Here is a 21116-nt window from a genome sequence, read left to right as displayed (position 1 = left end):
AGAAAAAAAAATGGGAAAGGGACAAAGCCAATAATTCCAAATCTCAACGAAATCTAAAAACTCAAAAAAAAGATAAAATGTATTGGCAAGAAGAAGGGTACCGGGGATAAAAACCTTCAACCCATTTGTAAATGCATATAAATTGCAACACAAGCAAAACCATAATAGTAATGTGAGAAAACAGAGGTATATTGTCCTTATTCTTCTGTTGCAACATCCAATATCCCGTAACTTTTGCCTCGTTTGTTAGCTTTGTTTTCTTTTTTCTTCTTTTCTTTTTTTGGGGGGTTTTACCTTGTTCTGAAATTGCATCCATATAGAATACAACGTCAAATGCTTACACAAGAGTAGAGGAATAATACCACAATTTTACTCTCTTAAAGTGCAGTTGGGAAAAGTTAGACGTGTGGCATCTAAACACAAAGATGGTTTTCATCATTGACTCATTTACACTATAGACTACAAATAAAAAAGATGCTGACCCCAGTTATGTATTGACTCAAAAAAAAAAAGAAAAAAAGAAAACTGTTCTTAATACATATTCATCTTTACCGTATATCTATAGGAGGGATACGTATTCCCAGTAGATATATAGCCCACTCATAAACTATTTCTTTGTTTAAACCTTTTGTTTTGGCTTTTCCAATTCATTCATTCATTCATTGATTCATTGATTCATAAAGTAGGTAACCAAAAAATATTTTTCGAATGTAGTTGGATATAGAATTGCGCACATGCATGGTTAGTGATGACTTGTGCCAATTACCCGCTGAGTGAATACTAAAAGCTATTGTCCTTTTATATTTGTTTTCTTTCTTACCCTACATTAATAAAAGGGGAATAAGAGTACTTTATCCCACAACTGTTTAAAAAACCCCATTGATTATGTTACAAAAATAACGCAGAGTAACGTTGCTTAGAAATAAAATTCTGCTCTGGTCTTTTTTTGTTTTTTGTTTTTTGTTTTTTTTTTGCCCCACAGATACCAATACTGTTTGAGGCTAAAAACAGAATAGAAAGATTGATGGAATACATGCAAAATGGCAAAATGGGATTGGGCAAAATGGGCAAAATGCATTTGAAATGAAAAGAATAAAACCGCTTATTCTTCTGCAATGGTACATACATTTGTCTGTCTCTTTGTATCTCTTTGTCTCTCTCTTTTTTCTTCTCTCCCGCCCTTCCCCCCTTCCCCAGCATCTCTTTCTCTAAATATATAATTATTCTTACATCATAGCAAAGATAATTACTTGTATTGTTCTCAAAGTCTTCATTCATTCTTTTTCCAACTTTTTTTTTTGCCTTACTCTACTGATTGTTCTTTTACCCTTTGGTTTAACCCTCTCTGAATAGAATAAACATAGCACTAAGAATATTCTTATAAAAAAAAACGTCTCGAACTGCAAGGTTTTTTTTTTACCCTTTTAGTGAAAAAGCATCGTGTTTCCTAACCCAATATTTAAAAAACAAAAAAAAAAAACAAACAAAGAAACTCTTTCAGTATGAGGAAAAGAGAAAAGAACTGCATTTTACACCTACTTGCATTACGGACTCTTGCTAGTCTGTATGTTCGTCTGTATGTTCGTCTGTATGTATGTCTGTATGTGTATGTCTTCTCTTCCTATTTTCCAAAGGACTTCATAGTCTCTAAAAAACTTGAGTTTAGTATAATTTTAATTTAGACTCAAACTTAGAACTTTAGACTTTGACTTACAGGTTTTTATAGAAAAAAAAACACATAGACACACACATAAACATACAAATCATCCAACCAAAATGTACACTATGAGCTATTTTTTTTTAAACTCTGATTCTTGTACTTCTTCCTATGTTTTCCACTTGTATTCTTATTTTCACTTTTAAGTTTTTTTTAAGCTTTTTTTAAGTTTTAGGTAGGTTTTTTGGGTTTGGGTTTTTTTTTCCCTCTTTATTTATATTTATATTCTGTTGGTTTTAGGTCTATCCACATCCTGTTTACGTTGTTTATATATTCTCACACACATATATATATATATATATATAAACAGGTTCCTGTTTGTTTTTATCCTACTTGTGTATGTCTATGTATACAGATATATATAAGTTTTGCAAGTTTTCAATCCTTTTACAACTTTATAATCATCTGCCTTAAGAACCAGATAGACTAGGCAAAGAAGAAGAAAAAAGGAACTACCTCCCCTCACCCCACACTTCCCATTACCATCTTCATTATCATTATCAGCATTACCAATACCACCATTACCACAACTACAACCGCCTACCAAGAAAGAAGAAGTAATCTTCTCCGAAGACAAAGTTACCAAACACAAGATCTTTATTATAGCCTAGCTTCTCCTTGCTTCCCCCCCCCCCAATACAGTTTCACCTACATTCTATAACTTTCTATAGACTACAAACTACTTTCAAGCATTTCCCTTTATTTTCCTTCCTTCCCCTGCCCTTTATTTGGCTTAAGCATCAATTTGGAGTGACATTCCCTTTTTTTTCACTTATTTGGGTACTACTTATCGTTTGAAAATATATATATATATATATATATTAAATTGTTTTAAGCGGTAGAGTTTACATTTTTATTTTACATAATCTCACTTTACAAACAAGTTTGAGACGACCAACCAACCTTAACAAATTGCGGAATACCCTTTATACCCCACAATTGATATAAACATACAGATATAGATATATATATATCTCAAAATCAACTCAATTCGGAAAGTAATAGGTATTGTACCCGTCATCAACGCTCAGATACTTAAGACGTCATTCAACTTGTGCAAAGTTTTAGCAAGCTTTTCTTACCTCATTGATACACTACGTTCCCTTAACCAAAGCTTAATTGCATCGATCAAGGGTCATCTCAAACTCAAAAAAAACAAATAATAAGAATAAGAATAGAGAATAAGCTTAAATTGTTGTTACTCATTGCTTTGCAAACCTTGATTATTGAGTAATTATCTTTTCTTTTCTTTGTTTTTATTTTTTGGGGGGTTATTGTACAAGGCGTTTTGAATCTATACATTGCCAACTTTAATATTGCATTCAAAATTTTATTAGATTCTTGACTTGAACACAATAGTATACTTTTTTTTTGGATCCAATCAAGCGAACCCGAATTTATTGAATCTACTTTGACCTCAAGATAAAGCTCAATACAATTGTTTATTTGAGATTTAGATACTCCAAAGGAAGAAGAATAGTACATCTTGATCTCGATACATTCTGTGTCAGCTGATTTACAGACAGAGAGATACAAATTAAAGTAAGCAAGAAATTAAAAATTAAAGAAAGAATAATTCCTGTGTCTGCAAAGATAAATATAATAATATTTACTTTCCCAGCAAACTAAGCAGACAGACAGACAGACAGACAGACAGACAAAAAAATAAATAATATCATTTACGTCAGCAACTACAGAATATCTTGAACCCGTTTTCAATTTTTTTATTTTTTTTTTTTTTTAATTTTTCATTTTGCGTCGTTTTGCCTTTTAGGTTTTATTTTTAATTTTTTTTTACTTGCTGTTTCTTTTTGAGTGTGAGCAAAAATAAAAAATAAAAAATAAAAATAAAAAAATAAAAAATATAAATATTTCAGACACTGCCGACATAGTAACATTAGCACTTGTGGAGTACAACACATAAGCAGACACACAAACAGATATAAGCAGACACAAAACAGATATAAACAGACACAAAACAGAGAATATATCTATATATATACATATACATATATCTGTACTAGAAGTATTATATTTGCAAACAAGAGAAACTTTAGCCTCAACGTTTTATCAGGGCTGAAGAAGACAGACAGGCATAGAGAGAGAGAGAGAGAAACACTAAAAATAATAAAGAGGACACATTTTGGGTTTCTATATTATAATTAAACACTGGTTGAAGAACAAGAAGGAAAATAAATATTACATTTGAGCAAAACAGGGGTTCCAAAATATTATAGAATAACTACACTTTTGGACCAAAAGAAACAAGAGGCCATCAATTTCATACTTTTCAAGCAGAAAGCAGAAGAGGTTGGAAAATTTTACAAAACAAAGGTGGGATTTACTATTTTTCATTTTTCATAAATCTTGCTTATCAAAAAAGTTTTTTCATTCTTCATTTTTTTTCTTTTTTTGGTTTACTCACAGATCCACGTTTGAGCTTTAGTTTTTTTTGTTGTTTTTTTTTTTATTTTCTTTACAAGTATATGTATAAACGGCTAAACGAAACTCCGGATCTTTAAAAGTAAACAAACAACAGAGATTAACGACTTTTATATTGTGCATACAGCAAGACCTATTTTCAAACGATATAACGCTTGCATTCCGAGGAGCATATAAGAGAACCGAAAAAGTACGAAGAAAAAAAAAAGAAAAAACTTGAAAAAACTTGAAAAAGAAGAAAAATTTCCAAAGAGAATAGAAAAAGATCAGAAAAAGATCAACGATCAACACAACTGTTCTTTAATCGTTTCACCCTCATACTTTAGGCATCGAATGAGTAGTGGAAAACTTGTTTTATCTGACAACAATTTTGAAGATCAGCAGTACCTAATTACCAAATCCAAAAGGTATTCTTCAACAAATAGCTCATTGATGAGTGGCATACCTTCTGCATCCAACTCCATAGCCACATCTACTTCCACATCGAATTCCGTATCAGACCCTACAACAATACCACTACTACCACAAACTCAATCAGGAGGTTCAGTATCAATGAAGACTAACCAGTATCAGCAACAACCACAACAACAACAAATGCAACAACAACAAATGCAACAGCAACAGCAACCACTGGCGTCTTACCTAGATGGAGTACAGAATAATAAACAAAGCCTGATTCAAGGCCAAAACTTGCCGCGTCTACTACAACAGTCAGGTCAACAAAATACTTCTCATCTAATGCATCTGACCCAAGCGCAACAACAACAACAACAACAACAACCGTATGACTTTTCATCCTCTACAAATCAACCATCCATATACGCAGCATACCAGCAACAACAACTGCAACAACCAACGTACGACAGTTATCAGCAGCGACAAACAATATCCCAGCCCCTCAATTCATACGCAGCATTGTCACAATACAACAGTGCACCATATCTGGCTGGCACTATAAATACAGGTGCACCCACGCGATATCTGTATCCTGGTATCAGTATTGGTGTAGGAATGGGTAACAGTAATAGTGGTAATCCAGCAGCAGCAACAGCTACCACATCTTTACCTATCTCAGCAACCGGCCTTTCCACAGACTTGGACCCAACAGCGCACGATGCCAAACGAGGTAGACGCTTTAGAAGAAGATATAACCAGATTGTGAGAAAGTACCCTTGCTCGTTTCCAGGATGTCTGAAAAGCTACGGTTCATTGAACCACTTGAACACCCATATTGTAACAAAGAAGCACGGCCACCGTAAGTCTAAAGCTGATTTCCAAACCAATGTTGCAAAAGACCCAAAGTCTGAGCCTTCGTATACAACAGAGTCACCACAATTGCATCAGCACCAGAACCAGAACCAGCACCAGCATCAACAATCTTACTCGCAATCATATGCCCAGCATCAGCAACCTTTTTATCAACAACAGTCCCTGCAACAAGGTCAATACATGACTCAACCAAGTGGCACAGACTATAGTGCCGGTTCTTACTGGTATGGAGTTCCACCAAGTACGGTTCGTCCAGATGCTTACACACAAGTGCCGCAACAAGGAACTGCATCTGGAACTGCATCTGGAACCGTTTCCGGGACTGCATCGTCAGCATCCAACTTGTATTACCCAGGTTTCCAACCTTCTTCAACCATGTCAAGTGGCATTGGTAGCGTAGGGTTAGGAACTGGTAGTGCTGTTGGTAGTGCTGGTAGTGGTGGCAATAGCGCAGCTAGTGGGTTGAGTCAGCATTCGCAATACCAGCGCGCACAAGGACTGTCTGGTAACACCATTGGTGGTGGAACACATGCGCAGTATTTTGCTAGCCAAATGAATCCACAACACATACAACAGAGCTACTATCAGCCAATGAACCTGGCACAAACTTATGGCCAACAGGTTCTGCCGCAACAACAAGCTCAACTGGTACAGTCCCAACAGGGCCACCAATCGCCGCAATAATTGAACCACAGTTGAAAAAACAAAAACGGAATAAAAATTTTCTTGCTTTTTGTTTTTCAATTGTTTATTTTGTTTTGTTTTGTTTTGTTTTTTTTTCCCTACTTTTGTTTCTTACTTTGATTTCCAATTTCATTTTCAATTATATGGTGTGATTGTCAAGTTGTGTTTGGAACTGGTTAGTTGCATTCATGGCTTATATAGTGAGATTCTACATCAACATTGGATGAATCTGATTCATCTGTTACTTACCAAATGATTGAAACCCCATAACAGTTTCTTGAAAATGTGAGCCGGTTTTCTTTTTTTTTTTGTTGTTGTTTTTAATATTTTTGCACACTCAAACACACTTGTGTATATATATACTTTGAAAAGGACAATCATTGTGACTTTTGTCAAACAAGTTAAATTCCTATGTTTAAAAGAAGGCAAAGAAGAAAAGTTTCTGGTATTTTGTTTGTATTATTATTATTATTATCTCATTATCAATATTGTCATTATTATTATTATTTTGTATAGATCTATCGTATGTTCATTTTTTTCAACACACATAACTACTCAATTAACTACTCAAGCATTTAGCTACAGAAGAAGCAATCGATACAAAAGATTTTGCAATTACAAGTATTGTAAACTTTTTTTTTTGACCTACATCTTTTTTCTCCCAATTTATGAAAATTTGTAAGTCACTACCTCTTCCTTTAATTTGGATTAACCATTCAATTCAAGTTTTCAACCTATTGTGAGCTTGTGCTTCCAAAATGAGGATATGTAAGTAAGGTACCTTTTTTGCCCTCAACAATGTATAGCACGACTACTTTGCCTCGTACCACTTTTTTTTTGCGCTCTCCGTCTCCCACCTATTTTGGTTTTCCTACCACCTTTCTCGCTCCACCACCAACAAAATCATGCGAAGAAAAGAGAAAAAAAATCAAAAAAAGATCAAAAGAGAAATCAAAGGAGAACTCGCTTTTGTGCAGACTGATTACATTATCTCTTGTTCCTGATTCACTTTGGTCTCGAAAAAACTTTTGCTGTTACAAAACTTAAAAAATAAAACCAGTTTACACTCTTTGTGAAAAGTAATCTACAAGCTCTGACACTTACCTGGTAAGCAATGACTGATGAAAAGACAAAAGTATCTAGTGAATTGCTCGAACATGAAAAGCGGCAGCATGACAACGAGGAACGGCTGAATCGACAAAGTTTAGATGTTGAACAACCACAAGAAGAAAAAGAAGAAGAAGAAGAAGAAGAAGAAGAAACAACACAACTAAAAACTACACCACTACAGGCCATAGATGTACAACAACATTCACTGCTGAAAGAAGCAATTGGGAAACAACACGATTCAAATGAAACACTAGCAAATGCCGATGCTGCCAAGCCAACACCAACAATTGCACCTAGTCTCGAGGCACAGGAAAATGAACGCGAGCAACACAAGGGAGAACAAGAACAGAAACAACTGGAAACTCCAGAACATAATGACAAGACCAACAAAGAAGCACGATCTAAAAAACGCTTGACTTTACAAGAAAGACTAGCATTAGCTGCAAAGGGGAAGAAAAAGACACTTGCTAGTAGTGGAAAAACTTTGTCCAATGGAAGTGAGACATTATCAGGCTCTGAATTATCATCACGAAATACTAGTGTTGACGATTTAGGTGTTCTTTCACCAGAACACTTATCGAACGTATCAATTCCTTTAGATACCAAACATGAGATAACCAAGCCTGAAGAAACCATTGATTTGGGTCTGCACAAGGATGAATTGGAAAAATTGAAACTCGAAAATAAGAGACTCTTGGATGAAGTCAATGCATTGAAAAAGTCAAAGCAACCAAAGAGAGAAAGAAACGAACTTTTGACAACAATAGCTCAAAAGGATGAAACTATTCAGCAATTGATGAAAGAAGGCGAGGCACTTTCGCACAAGGAACTCAAACTCAATGAGACAATCAAAAAATTAAAAGCAACAAACCAGATGCTAGAAGAGGATATGGGCGAGTTTGCTAAACGTCACGACGAGTCGCTTGTAAAACTGGAAGAATTACAAGACTTTTTAAAGACTCACAAGTTAAAGAGTATTGAGCAAATGATTACTAAATATACAGAAACGATTGAAGATTTGCGTAAGTTGAAAGACGAAAATGAAGTGATGAAATCCTCAGAAAATAAATACAAAGACTTGCTCCTGGTTCATGAAGAAACGAGTTTATCAAAGCAAGAATTGGCTAAAGAATTGGGCAATTTGAAAATCGAACACGAAATGACCAAAAAGCAAAGTGAACTTGATCTCGCAGCAAAAGAGGAGCAAATACATGAAATGAAACAAGAAGCATTGAAAGTGAAAAAGAATTACTCAGAGGAAATAAACAGACTTGAAGAGAAAATTGAACGGTTAAGACTAGATCGAGAAGTAAAGCATGAATCCAATCGCGAAACAAAAGGAAGTGAAGAGGAAAAAGTGGACTTTGTGGATTTCAAAACCTTATCTGACGCTCATCATTTATTACAAAAACAATATTTGTCTTCGCAAGAGAATTGGAAAACAATGGAATCAAATTTATTACAAAAAGCTGAATCGTTAAAGGCCTTACTTGAATCTGCAAAGAAAACAAAAGCCAAATTATCTTCAGATATCATGAAGGCAAACCAAACCATTCAATCACAAGCTAGAGAAATCTCCAGTTCCCATGAAAAATCACAAGCACATATTTCACGCATTAATGAATTGGAGCTTTCGTTGAAAATTAAAGATAGCGATTTGCAAGACCTTGTTGAAAAAACAGAAAAGATGAAATCCGTTTATGATCAAGAGCGTGCAAATCTTAACGCTAAAATTCAAACACTCAATGAGCAAGTAGAAAGAGCAAAAGAGCTGAAACGACCCGAACCTCTCAAATTTGATTCGAAGATTAATCGAGACAATTCCATGAGCTCCAATTTGAGCTGGAACGACATTCGACTAGGAGAATCTTCTACGACACCAGCATTGAACAGAGAGTATAGTGTGTTTATGAACAACAGTCATAATGTATCTCTGACTTCATTCACCGAGATGAACGATGATTTGTATGATCGCGAGCAATATTCATATTTGACACCAAGTCATTTCGGTGGTGGGCCTGGTACACCAGGTATATCTCACAGTATTGTTGGTGGAGGTATTGTGGGAGGGGCAGGAGGAACAAATGTGGGTGGTACAAGTGAAAGTACCCACAGTTTTGGCATTCCATCAACACAAACAACCAACAATAATTTACAGTTGGTCAATAAGATGAGTTCCAATATCAGAAGATTGGAGATTGAGTTGCATACTTTGAAAGATGAGTGTACAAAATTGCTAGACGAAAAGGAACAGAGAGAGCAAGAATTATTGGAATCGATCAAGTTGAATGATGAAGTTAATGAGTTGAAAGAGAAGATTGCAGAGCTAGAAAAGACTATACAGGAAAAAAGTATAAAGGAGCAAACTATGTTGGAACTCATTGGTGAGAAATCCGAACAAGTTGAAGAGTTAAAGGCTGACGTGGTAGACTTGAAAGACCTTTGCCGTAGTCAAGTACAGCAAATGATTGAACTTCAAGGTTTGTAAGTAGTTTACAAAAGTACGTATATGAAAATCGCCTTGGAACATTGAGACATAAAGAAAAAGAAAAAGAAAAAGAAAAAGTGCTGCTAAAGAAACATGATAAATATACCTTCTACATATTTTTTTAAAAAAAAAAACTTCCTTTCTAGAAGATCCTTCTAGTTTGTATTTGTATCTATACCACCATTATCGGAACCTTTTTTTAGCGCATATTTCCAAAGTGTAGACATCGAAGAGACATCTCATTCTCGCTCATCTCAACTTTCTTTACGCAGCAAAAAAAAAATGTGTATACATGTATATATGTGAATTTATATATAAAAAAATATATATATAGTGTAGAGAAAGAGAGAAAGAGAGAAAAAGAGAAAAAAAACAGAAAAAAAAACATTGTTATATCAAACCTTTTTTTTAAATTTATACACCGCAAAATTCTACTCCATTATACATCTCAACTTTTCATAATCATTATAATCTGCCTCCTTGTCGAAACACATCCAGATGACATTCACATATTGTATTTTCCAAAATCGAATAGCTAAAGTCGTTCACAGAAATGATAAAGATGAAATTCAATTTTACGAAATTACTGCCTCGTCCCCATCTTCGTCCTCCACCTCCTCCTCATCTAATGCAGAGTGCACACTCGCAGGATCCATCTTTATTGATGGGACAATTATGGATATCCAGTTTCGATCCAAAAGCACAACTTCTAGTAGCAAAGTTTCAAAAAAGCGTGCTGTGAATGGAACGCAGCAAAAAAATACTGGTGGCACTGATGCCGATGAGTATCTCTTGGCTGCGATTTTAGAGTCTGGCGAGGTACAGGTCATCTCATGGTTGTCAAACTCCATCATCAACACTATAACATCAGCTCAAGAGTTTCAGCTAAATAAAGTAGTAGCATACGAGGAAGAAAACATATACGGGGTGAACAAGCTGCGAGATCTTTACCAGATCAATGCCGTTACTGGAAAGTCTACTAAAATCAAAGTGTCGGGATTCGATAGCTTGGCCATAGTCGATGGAAAAGTATATGTTGGTGATGGTAAGCAGATCGATATTGGTTCAATTACAAAGAACAAGTTTGCTAAAAGCAAAACATTTACTTGTCCTGTGGAATTTACAAAAGTAGAAAACTTTTTGCAGGATATGTGTATTTTAAGCGATGGTAAATCGACTTTTATTTTCGATACCAAAACAGGCGACACTCGGGAACTTGTTGCAAACGAAAACGATAAAAGGAGTATAAATAGATATGTGGGCAGCTTGCAACTTGATGATGAATCTTATTTAGTGACCGCAGGGGAATCTGCACTTGACATTTTCACTAGTTCTGGGAAACATTTCAACACAATCCATACAAACAAATACATTACCAATGTGTTTGCAATCAACAGCACTCCTTTGTTTATTTGGAATGACGATAATGAGGACTTTCATGCTGGTGCATTTTCAATTGATCAGTCACAAATCAATGCAGAGAATGGGAGTGGAGCATCTGTAATACGTACAAAAAACGTTACAAACACCTTGATTGATTTACCAAGCCAAAATAATGTGAATCCTTTGGACAAGGAGTCTCTCATCAGTAGCTTGACGAAAAGTTTGGGTGAAGAAATACCGGATGCCGAGAACATTTTACTAGTTTGTTCTTCAGCTTCTGAAAGCGACGATATTAGAGATGTGGTGACAGTTTTGTCAGTTGAGCAAAGTGAAAAATTGTTTTCTGTTATCAGCACTGTGATGGAAGAGAACGTGACTAGCAATTTTACATTAAGTCTCTGGCTCAAATGGGTTTTGTTGGTGCATGGTGGTTCATTTGCACGCAATCCAAATATTTCAGTTAAGAATATACAGACACAGCTCAAAGCTGGACTCAAGGTGATGCCACATTTATATGCTATCAAGGGTAAACTTCAATTATTAAAATTACAATCTGAGCTCAGATCTAGTGCTCCACTCCAGGATATCGATATAACAACCACTGTTGAAGATGAGAGTATGATGTACGCCAACGGAGAAGTGAATGATATTTCAGCTTAAATTTGAGCAAGGATAATGGACAAATATATATATATATATTACATACATTGTTTATCAAATAAGGATGAATAAAAGTAAAGAGAATAATAATAAAAAATATCAACCCAAAAAAAGAAAAAGAAAAAAGAAAAAGGAAAAAGGAAAAAGGAAAAAGGAAAAACAAAAACAAAAACAAAAGGCAACTATCCATCAAATTAATAACACTTGACTTGTTATTTATCTGATAATTTTTTTTTTCTCTCTCTCTCTCTCTGTATCTCTTTCCTTCTGTTTATTTGCTCCATTGGTCTAGAAATTCAACAACCAGATCAGCAACGATTTTAGGTTGTTCTCTTTGCAAAAAGTGACCAGCTTGTGGTAACAACTTGACTTTAGCTTTTTCACCATATTGTTTTAATTTTCTTTCTTCCAAGTAAGCGAGTCTTTTAGACATACATCCATCATCTTCGCCCATTAGTACCAAAGTAGGCACTTTTGTGAAGTCGACTGGCCATCTCGATTTTTTGAGGGAAAATGGTCGAAAGAGGTGGCGGTAATAGGCTGTAACTGCATCAACAACGCCATCTTTAGCAAAAGCCTCACGTATCTCGTTAATCTCTGCTTGAGTTGCTTTGTAACCGGGTGACCAATATTGCCACAATTTGGTCAAATATTCATTATCTTGGGTCAACTTGTCCTTGTAGAAATAGGCATATTGCATGGTGAAGAAATATGTTGACAAGTACAATTGTTCTGGTGCATACCATACCAACTCCAATGGATTGACATTTGCCAAATATGGAATTGCCATACAAACCATCGAAGTCACAAGGTCAGGATACATGTTGGCAAACTTGAAGCCTAGAATTGCACCCCAGTCATGGCCAACTATGTTTACAGGTTTGTTGAGCTCTGGATTAACTTCATGGATCCATGCTTTCACATCATCAGCCAAGTAAGGCAACATGTATTCTCCTTCAGGGCCAATGCTAGACTTTTCGTATCCCCTAAGCTTTGGAGCTAATATCAAAACAGGTTCATTGAGGGAGTTGTAGTGGTCAATCAAAAGGGGCCAGATTTTATTGAATGTAGTATTGACATCGGGGAACCCATGAAAAAGAAAAATCACACGGTTAAATTTCTGACCCACAATTGCTGTTTGTGAAAGATTGCTCAATGTTGTGAATACACGTTTCCCATTGTGAAGTTTAATTTCTTGTTGCTCAAGTGACATTGGGGTGGGGGGATAAGCTGGTGAATGTGATAACTGGCAGAAAGTTTAGTAATATGATAAAATATTGATGTGAACAGTTTCTAATTGGAATATAGTCAACAGAATATTCTGGTTCATAAAGTAGGGGGGGTGTAGTGGAGAAAAAGGAGGAGGTGGTGGTGGTGGTGGAAAATTCACTTTTCTTTAGCAGTAGTGTGGATTGGATTAAGGAGACTATTTTTATAATGAAAAGATTCACATAATATACGATTTGAACATATTTTGTTGAAATTTTGAATTCGAGAATTATGGTGGGGAAAGATGTATAGTAAGGGGAGGTGAATGTGGGATTAAGGGAGAAAAGTTAAAATTATAAAGAAGAGAGAGAGGGGTCAAAGTAAAGCATACGACAGGGGGTCCTTAACTTTCACATGAAAAAATAAAAAAATAAAAAAATAAAAAATAAAAAATATAAACTAAATAGAAAAAAAGCGACATCAAAATTAGGGGGTATTTAGGGGACGTGAGCCTTTGTTTCATTCTTCCTGCTCCTTATTATTCTTCTACGTTTCAAGGTGCAAGCTTATTATTTGTTGTTTTTAGTCTTTTCGAAACATTCCTCTCCATAAAGAGCCAGTTTGAGGACCCAAACACAGTTCCTCAATTTCTGAGTAGAACTTTCATGAAACGGTAAAATTAATTTATTGCTAATGGCAAAATCAAAAGAGAATATGTATATTAGTTTCCAGAGGATATTTAGCGAAAATTGATAAGTACTTTATTTAAAAGTTTCTCACTTTGATTCTCGAATTTCTGTACTCTTTTCTTTCTATGCATGATTATTTTTTTTCAAATTATCTTTACTTTTTTTTGGATAAAGATACTCTAAATCCATTTACTTCCTACTTATAGTCAAATTCTTTATTTAGAGATTAACGAGTACAGTGGCTTATTGCCAACTTGAGAAAGGATCAATAGCCAAACAACAAAGTAAGACGAATGGATTTATACTTTATAAAAATCAAGACTGTTTGGTATGACATGGAATTTGAAAAAGAAAAAGAACAAAGAAAGAAATAATCCAACTTAATTAATCATTAACATAGTACAAATGGTGGAGGAGAATAATCATTTTGTAGAAGATGGAGGTGTTTTTGCTAAAGCTTAATAACATAGCTATACCCTGGATTTACATCGATGTAATTAGATTTAAAAGTTGCGACTCAAACCATGCAAGAACTTTATAATCAAGAAGATCGACAATCACGTATATGGACGGATTAATAAACAGATAGGGAGCTCAATAAGTCATCCATTTTTCATATTATTCGAAATGAGTTTCACTTTTTAAAGGAAAAAAAACGAAAACGAAAACGAAAACGAAAAAAATTATGTTTATAGACAATTCTGTTTTTTCAAAATATATCGTTCTCAAAAGGACAGTCAATGCTACTATGGCCGTCTCTTTCGCAAAGACCACACCAGTCATTCCTACCTTCAGCAGGATCAATTGGTTTTGGTGCTTTATAAATTGGCAAATCCGTAGTGAAATTGGCATGTGTTGGATGAGTTGATCCTTGTATTAAATCACTCGATGTTGAAGCAACATAGTTTCCTGAGACTGATGATGAAGAGTTTGCAGTGTTCTCCATAAGTACTGTCTCCGTTGAACGTTTAGTAGATTCAACAGCATCTCTATGAGGATTTTGTAGTTCTTGTTTTGGATGTACATTTGGATGCAGTTTTGAATCTGACGGTGATTGTGAGATTTCTCCGCTGTTTGTTTTTAAACTACCTAGTAAATCTACATTTTGGATATCTTCGGCTAATATGGAATCCATATGATCTTCATGACTTTGTTTATTTTTGTCATTTTCCAACTCCCCAATTTTAAATCTCGATTCTTCAAGCTCCCGTTTCAATTTCTCAATCTCGCGAATCTGACTATCGCCCATTGCCAACTGTTTGTGTTTGTCTTCATTCAGTTCTGTTTTGGCCCCATCAAGGTTTCGCAGTTTACCTATTTCCTTCTTCTCTGTTCCTTTACTCCTTAAATGTTCGAGTTCATCCTCCAATTGTTTCATACTTTCTTTCGAGATTCTGAGCTCCTCTTTCAACCGCGTAAGTTCCTTTGCTTGCTTAGCATTCACATTCTCCAATTCGTGAATACGATCTTCGAATACTTGCATACCGTCTTGTTGAACTGCCATCAAGTCATCCATTGCATTATGCCATTCTTCTCTCTGCCTGGCAAAACCTTCAAGTCTTCTATCTTTTTCCTTTAATAGCTTCCGCAACTCTTTGATTTCGGTTTCATATTGCGACACGTCTACAACGTTTGAATTCATTTCCTTATATATATTTTCGCTCATGGCACCCATTCTTGCATTCAAATATCCTCCTGTGTGAGATATAGGACTTAACGGTGAACGAACACTATTTTTCAATAGCGGAGTATTATTAGATATTGACCGAGTATCTGTTGTTGCAACCGGTGTTCGTGCTATAGTTTGTGGTGCTGCTGGTGGTGGTGCTGCTGGTGCTACTGTTGTTGCTGGTGCTGGTAATACCATTGTAGTAGTATACTCTGTCGTTGTATGCATTGTGTCACTTGCATTGCCGGTATTTATACCATATATAGGCGCTTCTGTTGCTTCACCTGCATTATTTGCAGATGGATAAGAAGCAGCAAATGATCCTATGGGCAATGCATTCCCCACAGAGGAAGTTCTTGAGGTGGGTGTTCTAGCTTCTATCCCTGCAGCACTAGCCGGCCTACTCAAGGTTTCGTTGATAATAATGGTATCGCCAAAATGGGACAAGTATGTTTTCAGGTCTGGTAGTTTAGGATTAACGCTTCTTAACCGTTCATATGGGATGAATAATCCACTCTTGGGGATCTCCACGTCAAAATATTGAACATTTTCAACTGCGCCCGAATTCTTACCTCTAGTGGCTGCTAACGTTCCCTGAAGCTCCAATCCTGCAAACACTCCGTTCTTGCCGTGAATGATCCCCACATATCGCAAGACGGCGTGTCCTGTTGCTCCAGGAACATTAACCCTCAAACCTATAATGTCATTCATAATGATGAAATGAAGGCTACTGTTTATGTGAAAATTGCGAGGCTATATATATATATATATATATATATAGATATATATAAGTATGAATGTTTGTATATGTGTATATGTGTATATGTGTATATGTGTATATGTGTACATGTGTAGGAGTACTAAGTAATTTTTCAAGCGGGTGGGATCAACTTATGAAACCTCACTCTGATGCTTCTCATTAATTCGTGTAAACAAACATGTTATACATGTACACATTTGTTTACCTATGAGAAAAGTAAATTTCTGTACTGCGCGTAGTATTAGAAAATAGCCGTTGTCTCACTTTTATTTAGTAGAAAAAAAGAATAAAAAATTCAAAAAATGAATAAATATCTCAATTTACAAAAGTATTACATGCTTCATATAATATACATATATACATATATATATATATATATATAGTTTATACTAATAGATTCCCCTAGAATGCTATCTGCTTCATACTAGATGAATTCAACTGTCTCAATCTCCTTCTCAATTCCAATTTTCCTCTATTCACCAGCATCAGCAACGACACATCCAGTTGCGCTTCTTCACCTTCGCCTCCTACAAATCTGGTAACAACTCCAGACCCCGCACCGTTTCCAACTTTTAGTTCTTGAATCTGATCAATCAAATCATCCACTGAGTTCTTTTTCTCCAACACTTGGTCGTGAAGCTGATACAACACCTTCTCAATGTTTGCGACAGTAGTTGCATTCAATGAATTTTTAGCCTTGATCGGCATCAACACTTGCAAAAGCTTATCTTCCAAATCTTTAACATTTTTCAATTTTGCTCTCAATTTCAATTGCATTTGCTCGTCTTTGACGTCAAGTGGCCGATTCTTCAAAAGTTTCAGGTTCTGCAGTACACCTCTTTCCAAAATTGATAACTGATCGTACATGCGATCGAGTTTGATTTTATTATGCTCTGAGTCCTGAATAGTCTTGATCAATTCGTCTACTTTACTGATTTGTTGTTTGAGGTACTGGATCTCTTTTGTGTAGTTGTACTGGTTACAATCAAGACTTTCCACCTCCGATACTCTATAACCATCCTTACCTGGTTGTTCGTGAGCATCAATAAAATTTGCCACCAGCTGAATGTTAGTGTTGAGCACTTGCAGTTGACCTTGTGTCTCAGCAACTATATCTCTGATTTTGTCAGCAATAGGGTTTCCGGTACCAGCCTGAGCATTTACAAAACCATCAAAAACAGAAAATTCGACGGGATCAACAGGTCCAATTGGAGAGTCTACCTCCGGGTCTGCTTCCAATCCTGCCTCCGCTTTTGGTGTTGATTCTTTTATTTCCTCTTTATCCTTAGTCTCCGTTTTATAAGCTTTTGACTCTTGTAAATTTGTTTGTGACTTTTTATCTTCACTCTTAATCTTTTCCAGTACTGCAAGAGAAGACAATTCATCTGCCATACTTGAACCAAAGCCAGATGGCGATGTACTGGACGTTGTAGTGGGACCGAAATGAGGAGTCTTTTTATCTTCTTCTTCTTCTTCTTCTTCTTCTTCTTCTTCTTCTTCTTCTTCTTCTTCTTCTTCTTCTTCTTCTTCTTCTTCTTCATCATTTTCTTCGTCATCGTCTCTACTGTATTCTTCTTCCTCTTCGTCCTCGTCTTCATCGAATTCTTCCTCGTCCTCCTCCTCTTCTGTACCAAAACCAGTTGACGAGAAACCATTATTCAAGGATTCAACAGATTCTGCAAATGATGTATCTCTTGTTACATTTTGTGATGGTTCTGATTGCACTTCAGAATCCTTTTGTTTATCAGCCCCTAGTTGAGGATTCTTGTTGTAATCAAAAGGTGATTCATTATTTCCAAAATTAAAATCAGTCGATCCTGGTGATGATGACTTTGAGTTGTCTACGTTTTCTTTTAGACTGGCAAATGGCGATGGTTCATTCTTTTTTGCATCTCCCAAGCTGCCAAATGGTGATGATGTTGACGGCTTTACATTGCCAAATGGTGATGATGTTGACGGTTTTACATTGCCAAATGGTGATGATGTTGACGACTTTACATTGCCAAATGGTGATGATGTTGACGACTTTATTTTTCCAAATGGTGATGACAATGTTGAACTGTCTGGTCCTAATCTATCATCATTGTTGCTATCACTAAATATCGATTCACCTTGTTTAACGCTCCCAAATCCATTTGTCGATTGGTTACTATATTTGGAAAAGCTCGTTTTAATAGTCAGTGTTGTCTTGTTTGCAGTTTGTGTTTGTGTTTGTTTCTTTCCGAAACTCGCTTGACCAAATCCTGTTTGACCAAATCCGCTACCAGATCCTGCTTGACCAAACCCGGTAGAGCCAAATGCTCCTGACGTTGGTTGCTCAATTTTGGTATTGGTATTGGCATTGGTATTGGTATTTGAAGCAGTATTTGAGGTAGTGTTTGCACTCGTATTTGTGCTGGTGTTGTTGAATCCTATGTTTCCAAAAGATCCACCAGTAATGTCTTTATTTTTATCAACTGCTGAAGTCATGTTGGATGGAATCTTAAATGCATCAGATGTAGATGATCCAAATGGATTGCCACTTGACAGAAATGGGTTCTTCTGCTCAACTTTACCACCTTCGACATTGTCTTTGTTTCCATTCACTTCACTTGCCTTCACTCCACTTGCCTTCACTTCACTTGCCTTCAATGCCCTGGTCAAAGACAATTCATCATTCATGATCCCATGTCTGTGAAAGATCCACCACTCTATTAAGCATCCATCATCCATCAAACAAATAACTCTGGGTAATTTCCCAGTAACATCCTCCACCCCCATACAAGGATCGTCCACTTTTGTATTTACATCGCTCAATGAAATGCACATCCCTATGGGAGATATATCATCACCCGTGTCATCGTCTATGGGGAATTGTGCACGATTAGTATCTTCCGATGGTGTAATAATTATCAAGTCCGTTGAGGAGGATGAAGAGGAGGAAGGAGCAGTTGAATTTTGCAATATACCCAAATCGGTCGATAATGATGACGTGATGATGTTAAACTTTGTGTTTGCTAACCAATTGGTGATTGAAGCGTGGTAGTATATTGGCGATCGCTGAGCAGAGCTGTAAGCTGGTACTATTTCAATTTCTGAAGCAATATAACGTGAGCCATTGTCTTGTAGATAAAGAACAAAAGTGCGAATATCATGATCATCCAACTCTGCATCTTTGAGATCAAATGCGATAAGAATGGTTGAGGAGGATGAGTTTGGGCTTGAACCTAATGAAGTGAGAGAAACCACTTCGTGGTCTGCAAGTTCTTCCTTCATAGCCTCACCATCATCATCATCATCATCATCATTATTATTGTTCTTATCATTATCGCTACCGCTACTATCGACATTGCCAAATACAATTTTCTTGCCCATAATTTCAAATTTCTGGTCCTTGGTCGAATATACTGGTTCATTTGTGTAGGTGAAAGCAGATACATTTGACGCGAGTTGTTTATTATCAAGAAACAAGTCATTGCTTTTGTTTATCGCAAGATATTCATGTTCACTTGATCCATTTATTGGTAAAATACTCTTAAAATTACCTTCTGCGAGTGTTTTGAATGTAAAGTCTTTTTTTTCCACTTGCTCAGTTGTTAACACCTGAATATTTCCATCATTTAGTATATAAAAATATGAGTTTGTAAAGTACAATTGAGTAATTTTAAAATCTCCGTCAACGTGGTCAATTTTCGTAAAGTCGTCTAATGAAGCAAACTGAAGTGTTTTATAATTCGAAGACGCAATTATTAGTAGTTTGTTGTGCAATGCTAATAGATTCAATGGTTTTGCTAGGACATAGGAAAGCGAACTCAAATTCAATGAATCATAAAGTTTATATTCCGTCTTTTGTAATTTAAATCCAATGTCTTCTGAGACTTCTTCCTCTACTGTTGGCGCCATTTTTTTTTTGGGTTGATAAGCTTTGATGTTGATGCTGGTGCTGGTGGGTGCGTAGCGAGGTAAGTAGGTTAAGTTGGGAATGTGATGGTAAATGTAAATATAAAGTCGATGGTGTTGGTGATGGTGGAAAGAAAGAGAGAGAAAGTGTGTGTGTGTATATGTATGTATGTGTGGGTGTGTGTGTGTTTCTCAATGTTACAACAGTATGGTATAACAGTATGGCCTTCGATTCAGAACTAGTTGAACACTGAAAGGTCTTAGAAATGTAATGTCAAAGAAATGAGTGCAAATATTTGCGACACTGTTTGCAACTTTAAGTCGTGGGTGACTTACTTTCATTTTTCCTGGTAGTCACGTGATTGTTTTATTATGAGGCATAATTTTCTTTTAGTTTTGGGTTTGGGCCTATCTTCCAAAATAAATAATTAAACTAAACAGGTTATACATGCTTCAAAAGTAAGAAGGGAAGAAGGGAAGAAAGAAAGAAGAAAGTAAATAGTTTTAGATATTGACTTTACGTAGGAAAATAAACTTACGACTTTATTGAGATAAAGAAAAGGAAAAAATAAAATTTTAACAGAACACAAGAAAATAAAATGAGAAAATCGAAAGAAAACAAGTAGAAAGAATATATAAGAACAGAGAAGAGTACTAACACCAAGGAACATCTACATTTTCTTTCGAAAATAAAAAATAAAAAGAATTGGATGATTTGAAAAGAAGAAGCAAATAAAGTGACGTCCAACAAACCCACTTGCTTCTTAATTGTTTTTCCGAAGATATTGGTCTTGATGTGGGGGCTCCGAGAGAGAGAGAGAGAGAGAGAGAGAGAGAGAGACAAGAAGTGTAGTAGAATAAATCCGACTGATTCTCGGAAGAATTCTCGCAAATGCAACATGATTGCATTAGTAGTGTAAAAGGGGGCGCAAGAAGTGGGGGGGGAGATGGCGAAAAAAAAATAACCATACAATTTACCTACATAATGATTTCCACACATGCAAAAGCACATGTTAGTTCCCACACATATATTTCACCCCCCCCCCCACCTTGTCCACTGTCATTTCGGTAACGAAGTCAGGTTACCAATTAATATTTTTGAAAAGAGGGAGGGCAAAAGGTAAACAGCGAAACTAAGAAAATTAAACCATCACACA

The 21116-nt window shown here is 35.9% G+C and overlaps 6 protein-coding genes across 6 annotated transcripts; 3 read left to right on the top strand and 3 right to left on the bottom strand. All coding sequences in view use genetic code 12, as the record gives it.

Moving 5' to 3' along the window:
- Positions 1-4492: 4492 nt before the first annotated feature.
- On the top strand, positions 4493-6112 carry PVL30_003792 (uncharacterized protein; the record flags this gene model as incomplete). Its single annotated transcript, XM_001526360.1, has 1 exon — positions 4493-6112. One exon carries the CDS (start codon positions 4493-4495, stop codon positions 6110-6112), a length of 1620 nt encoding a protein of 539 aa, XP_001526410.2.
- A 1114-nt stretch (positions 6113-7226) lies between these two features.
- PVL30_003791 (uncharacterized protein) lies at positions 7227-9710 on the top strand (the record flags this gene model as incomplete). The annotated part of the gene is made up of 1 exon (XM_001526359.1): positions 7227-9710. One exon carries the CDS (start codon positions 7227-7229, stop codon positions 9708-9710), a length of 2484 nt encoding a protein of 827 aa, XP_001526409.2.
- A 498-nt stretch (positions 9711-10208) lies between these two features.
- Positions 10209-11753, top strand: UTP9 (small (ribosomal) subunit (SSU) processosome (contains U3 snoRNA); the record flags this gene model as incomplete). The annotated part of the gene is made up of 1 exon (XM_001526358.1): positions 10209-11753. One exon carries the CDS (start codon positions 10209-10211, stop codon positions 11751-11753), a length of 1545 nt encoding a protein of 514 aa, XP_001526408.2.
- Positions 11754-12024: 271 nt separating this feature from the next.
- On the bottom strand, positions 12025-12966 carry PVL30_003789 (uncharacterized protein; the record flags this gene model as incomplete). Its single annotated transcript, XM_001526357.1, has 1 exon — positions 12025-12966. The coding sequence occupies one exon, from the start codon at positions 12964-12966 to the stop codon at positions 12025-12027; it is 942 nt and encodes a 313-aa protein (XP_001526407.2).
- Positions 12967-14360: 1394 nt separating this feature from the next.
- Positions 14361-16031, bottom strand: PVL30_003788 (uncharacterized protein; the record flags this gene model as incomplete). Its single annotated transcript, XM_001526356.1, has 1 exon — positions 14361-16031. The coding sequence occupies one exon, from the start codon at positions 16029-16031 to the stop codon at positions 14361-14363; it is 1671 nt and encodes a 556-aa protein (XP_001526406.2).
- A 451-nt stretch (positions 16032-16482) lies between these two features.
- PVL30_003787 (uncharacterized protein) lies at positions 16483-19962 on the bottom strand (the record flags this gene model as incomplete). Its single annotated transcript, XM_001526355.1, has 1 exon — positions 16483-19962. One exon carries the CDS (start codon positions 19960-19962, stop codon positions 16483-16485), a length of 3480 nt encoding a protein of 1159 aa, XP_001526405.2.
- Positions 19963-21116: the final 1154 nt, after the last annotated feature.

The sequence above is a fragment of the Lodderomyces elongisporus genome, chromosome 4 (assembly GCF_030384665.1).
Source record: "Lodderomyces elongisporus chromosome 4, complete sequence".
Taxonomy (NCBI): domain Eukaryota; kingdom Fungi; phylum Ascomycota; class Pichiomycetes; order Serinales; family Debaryomycetaceae; genus Lodderomyces; species Lodderomyces elongisporus.
This window is presented reverse-complemented; position numbering and strand designations above follow the sequence as displayed.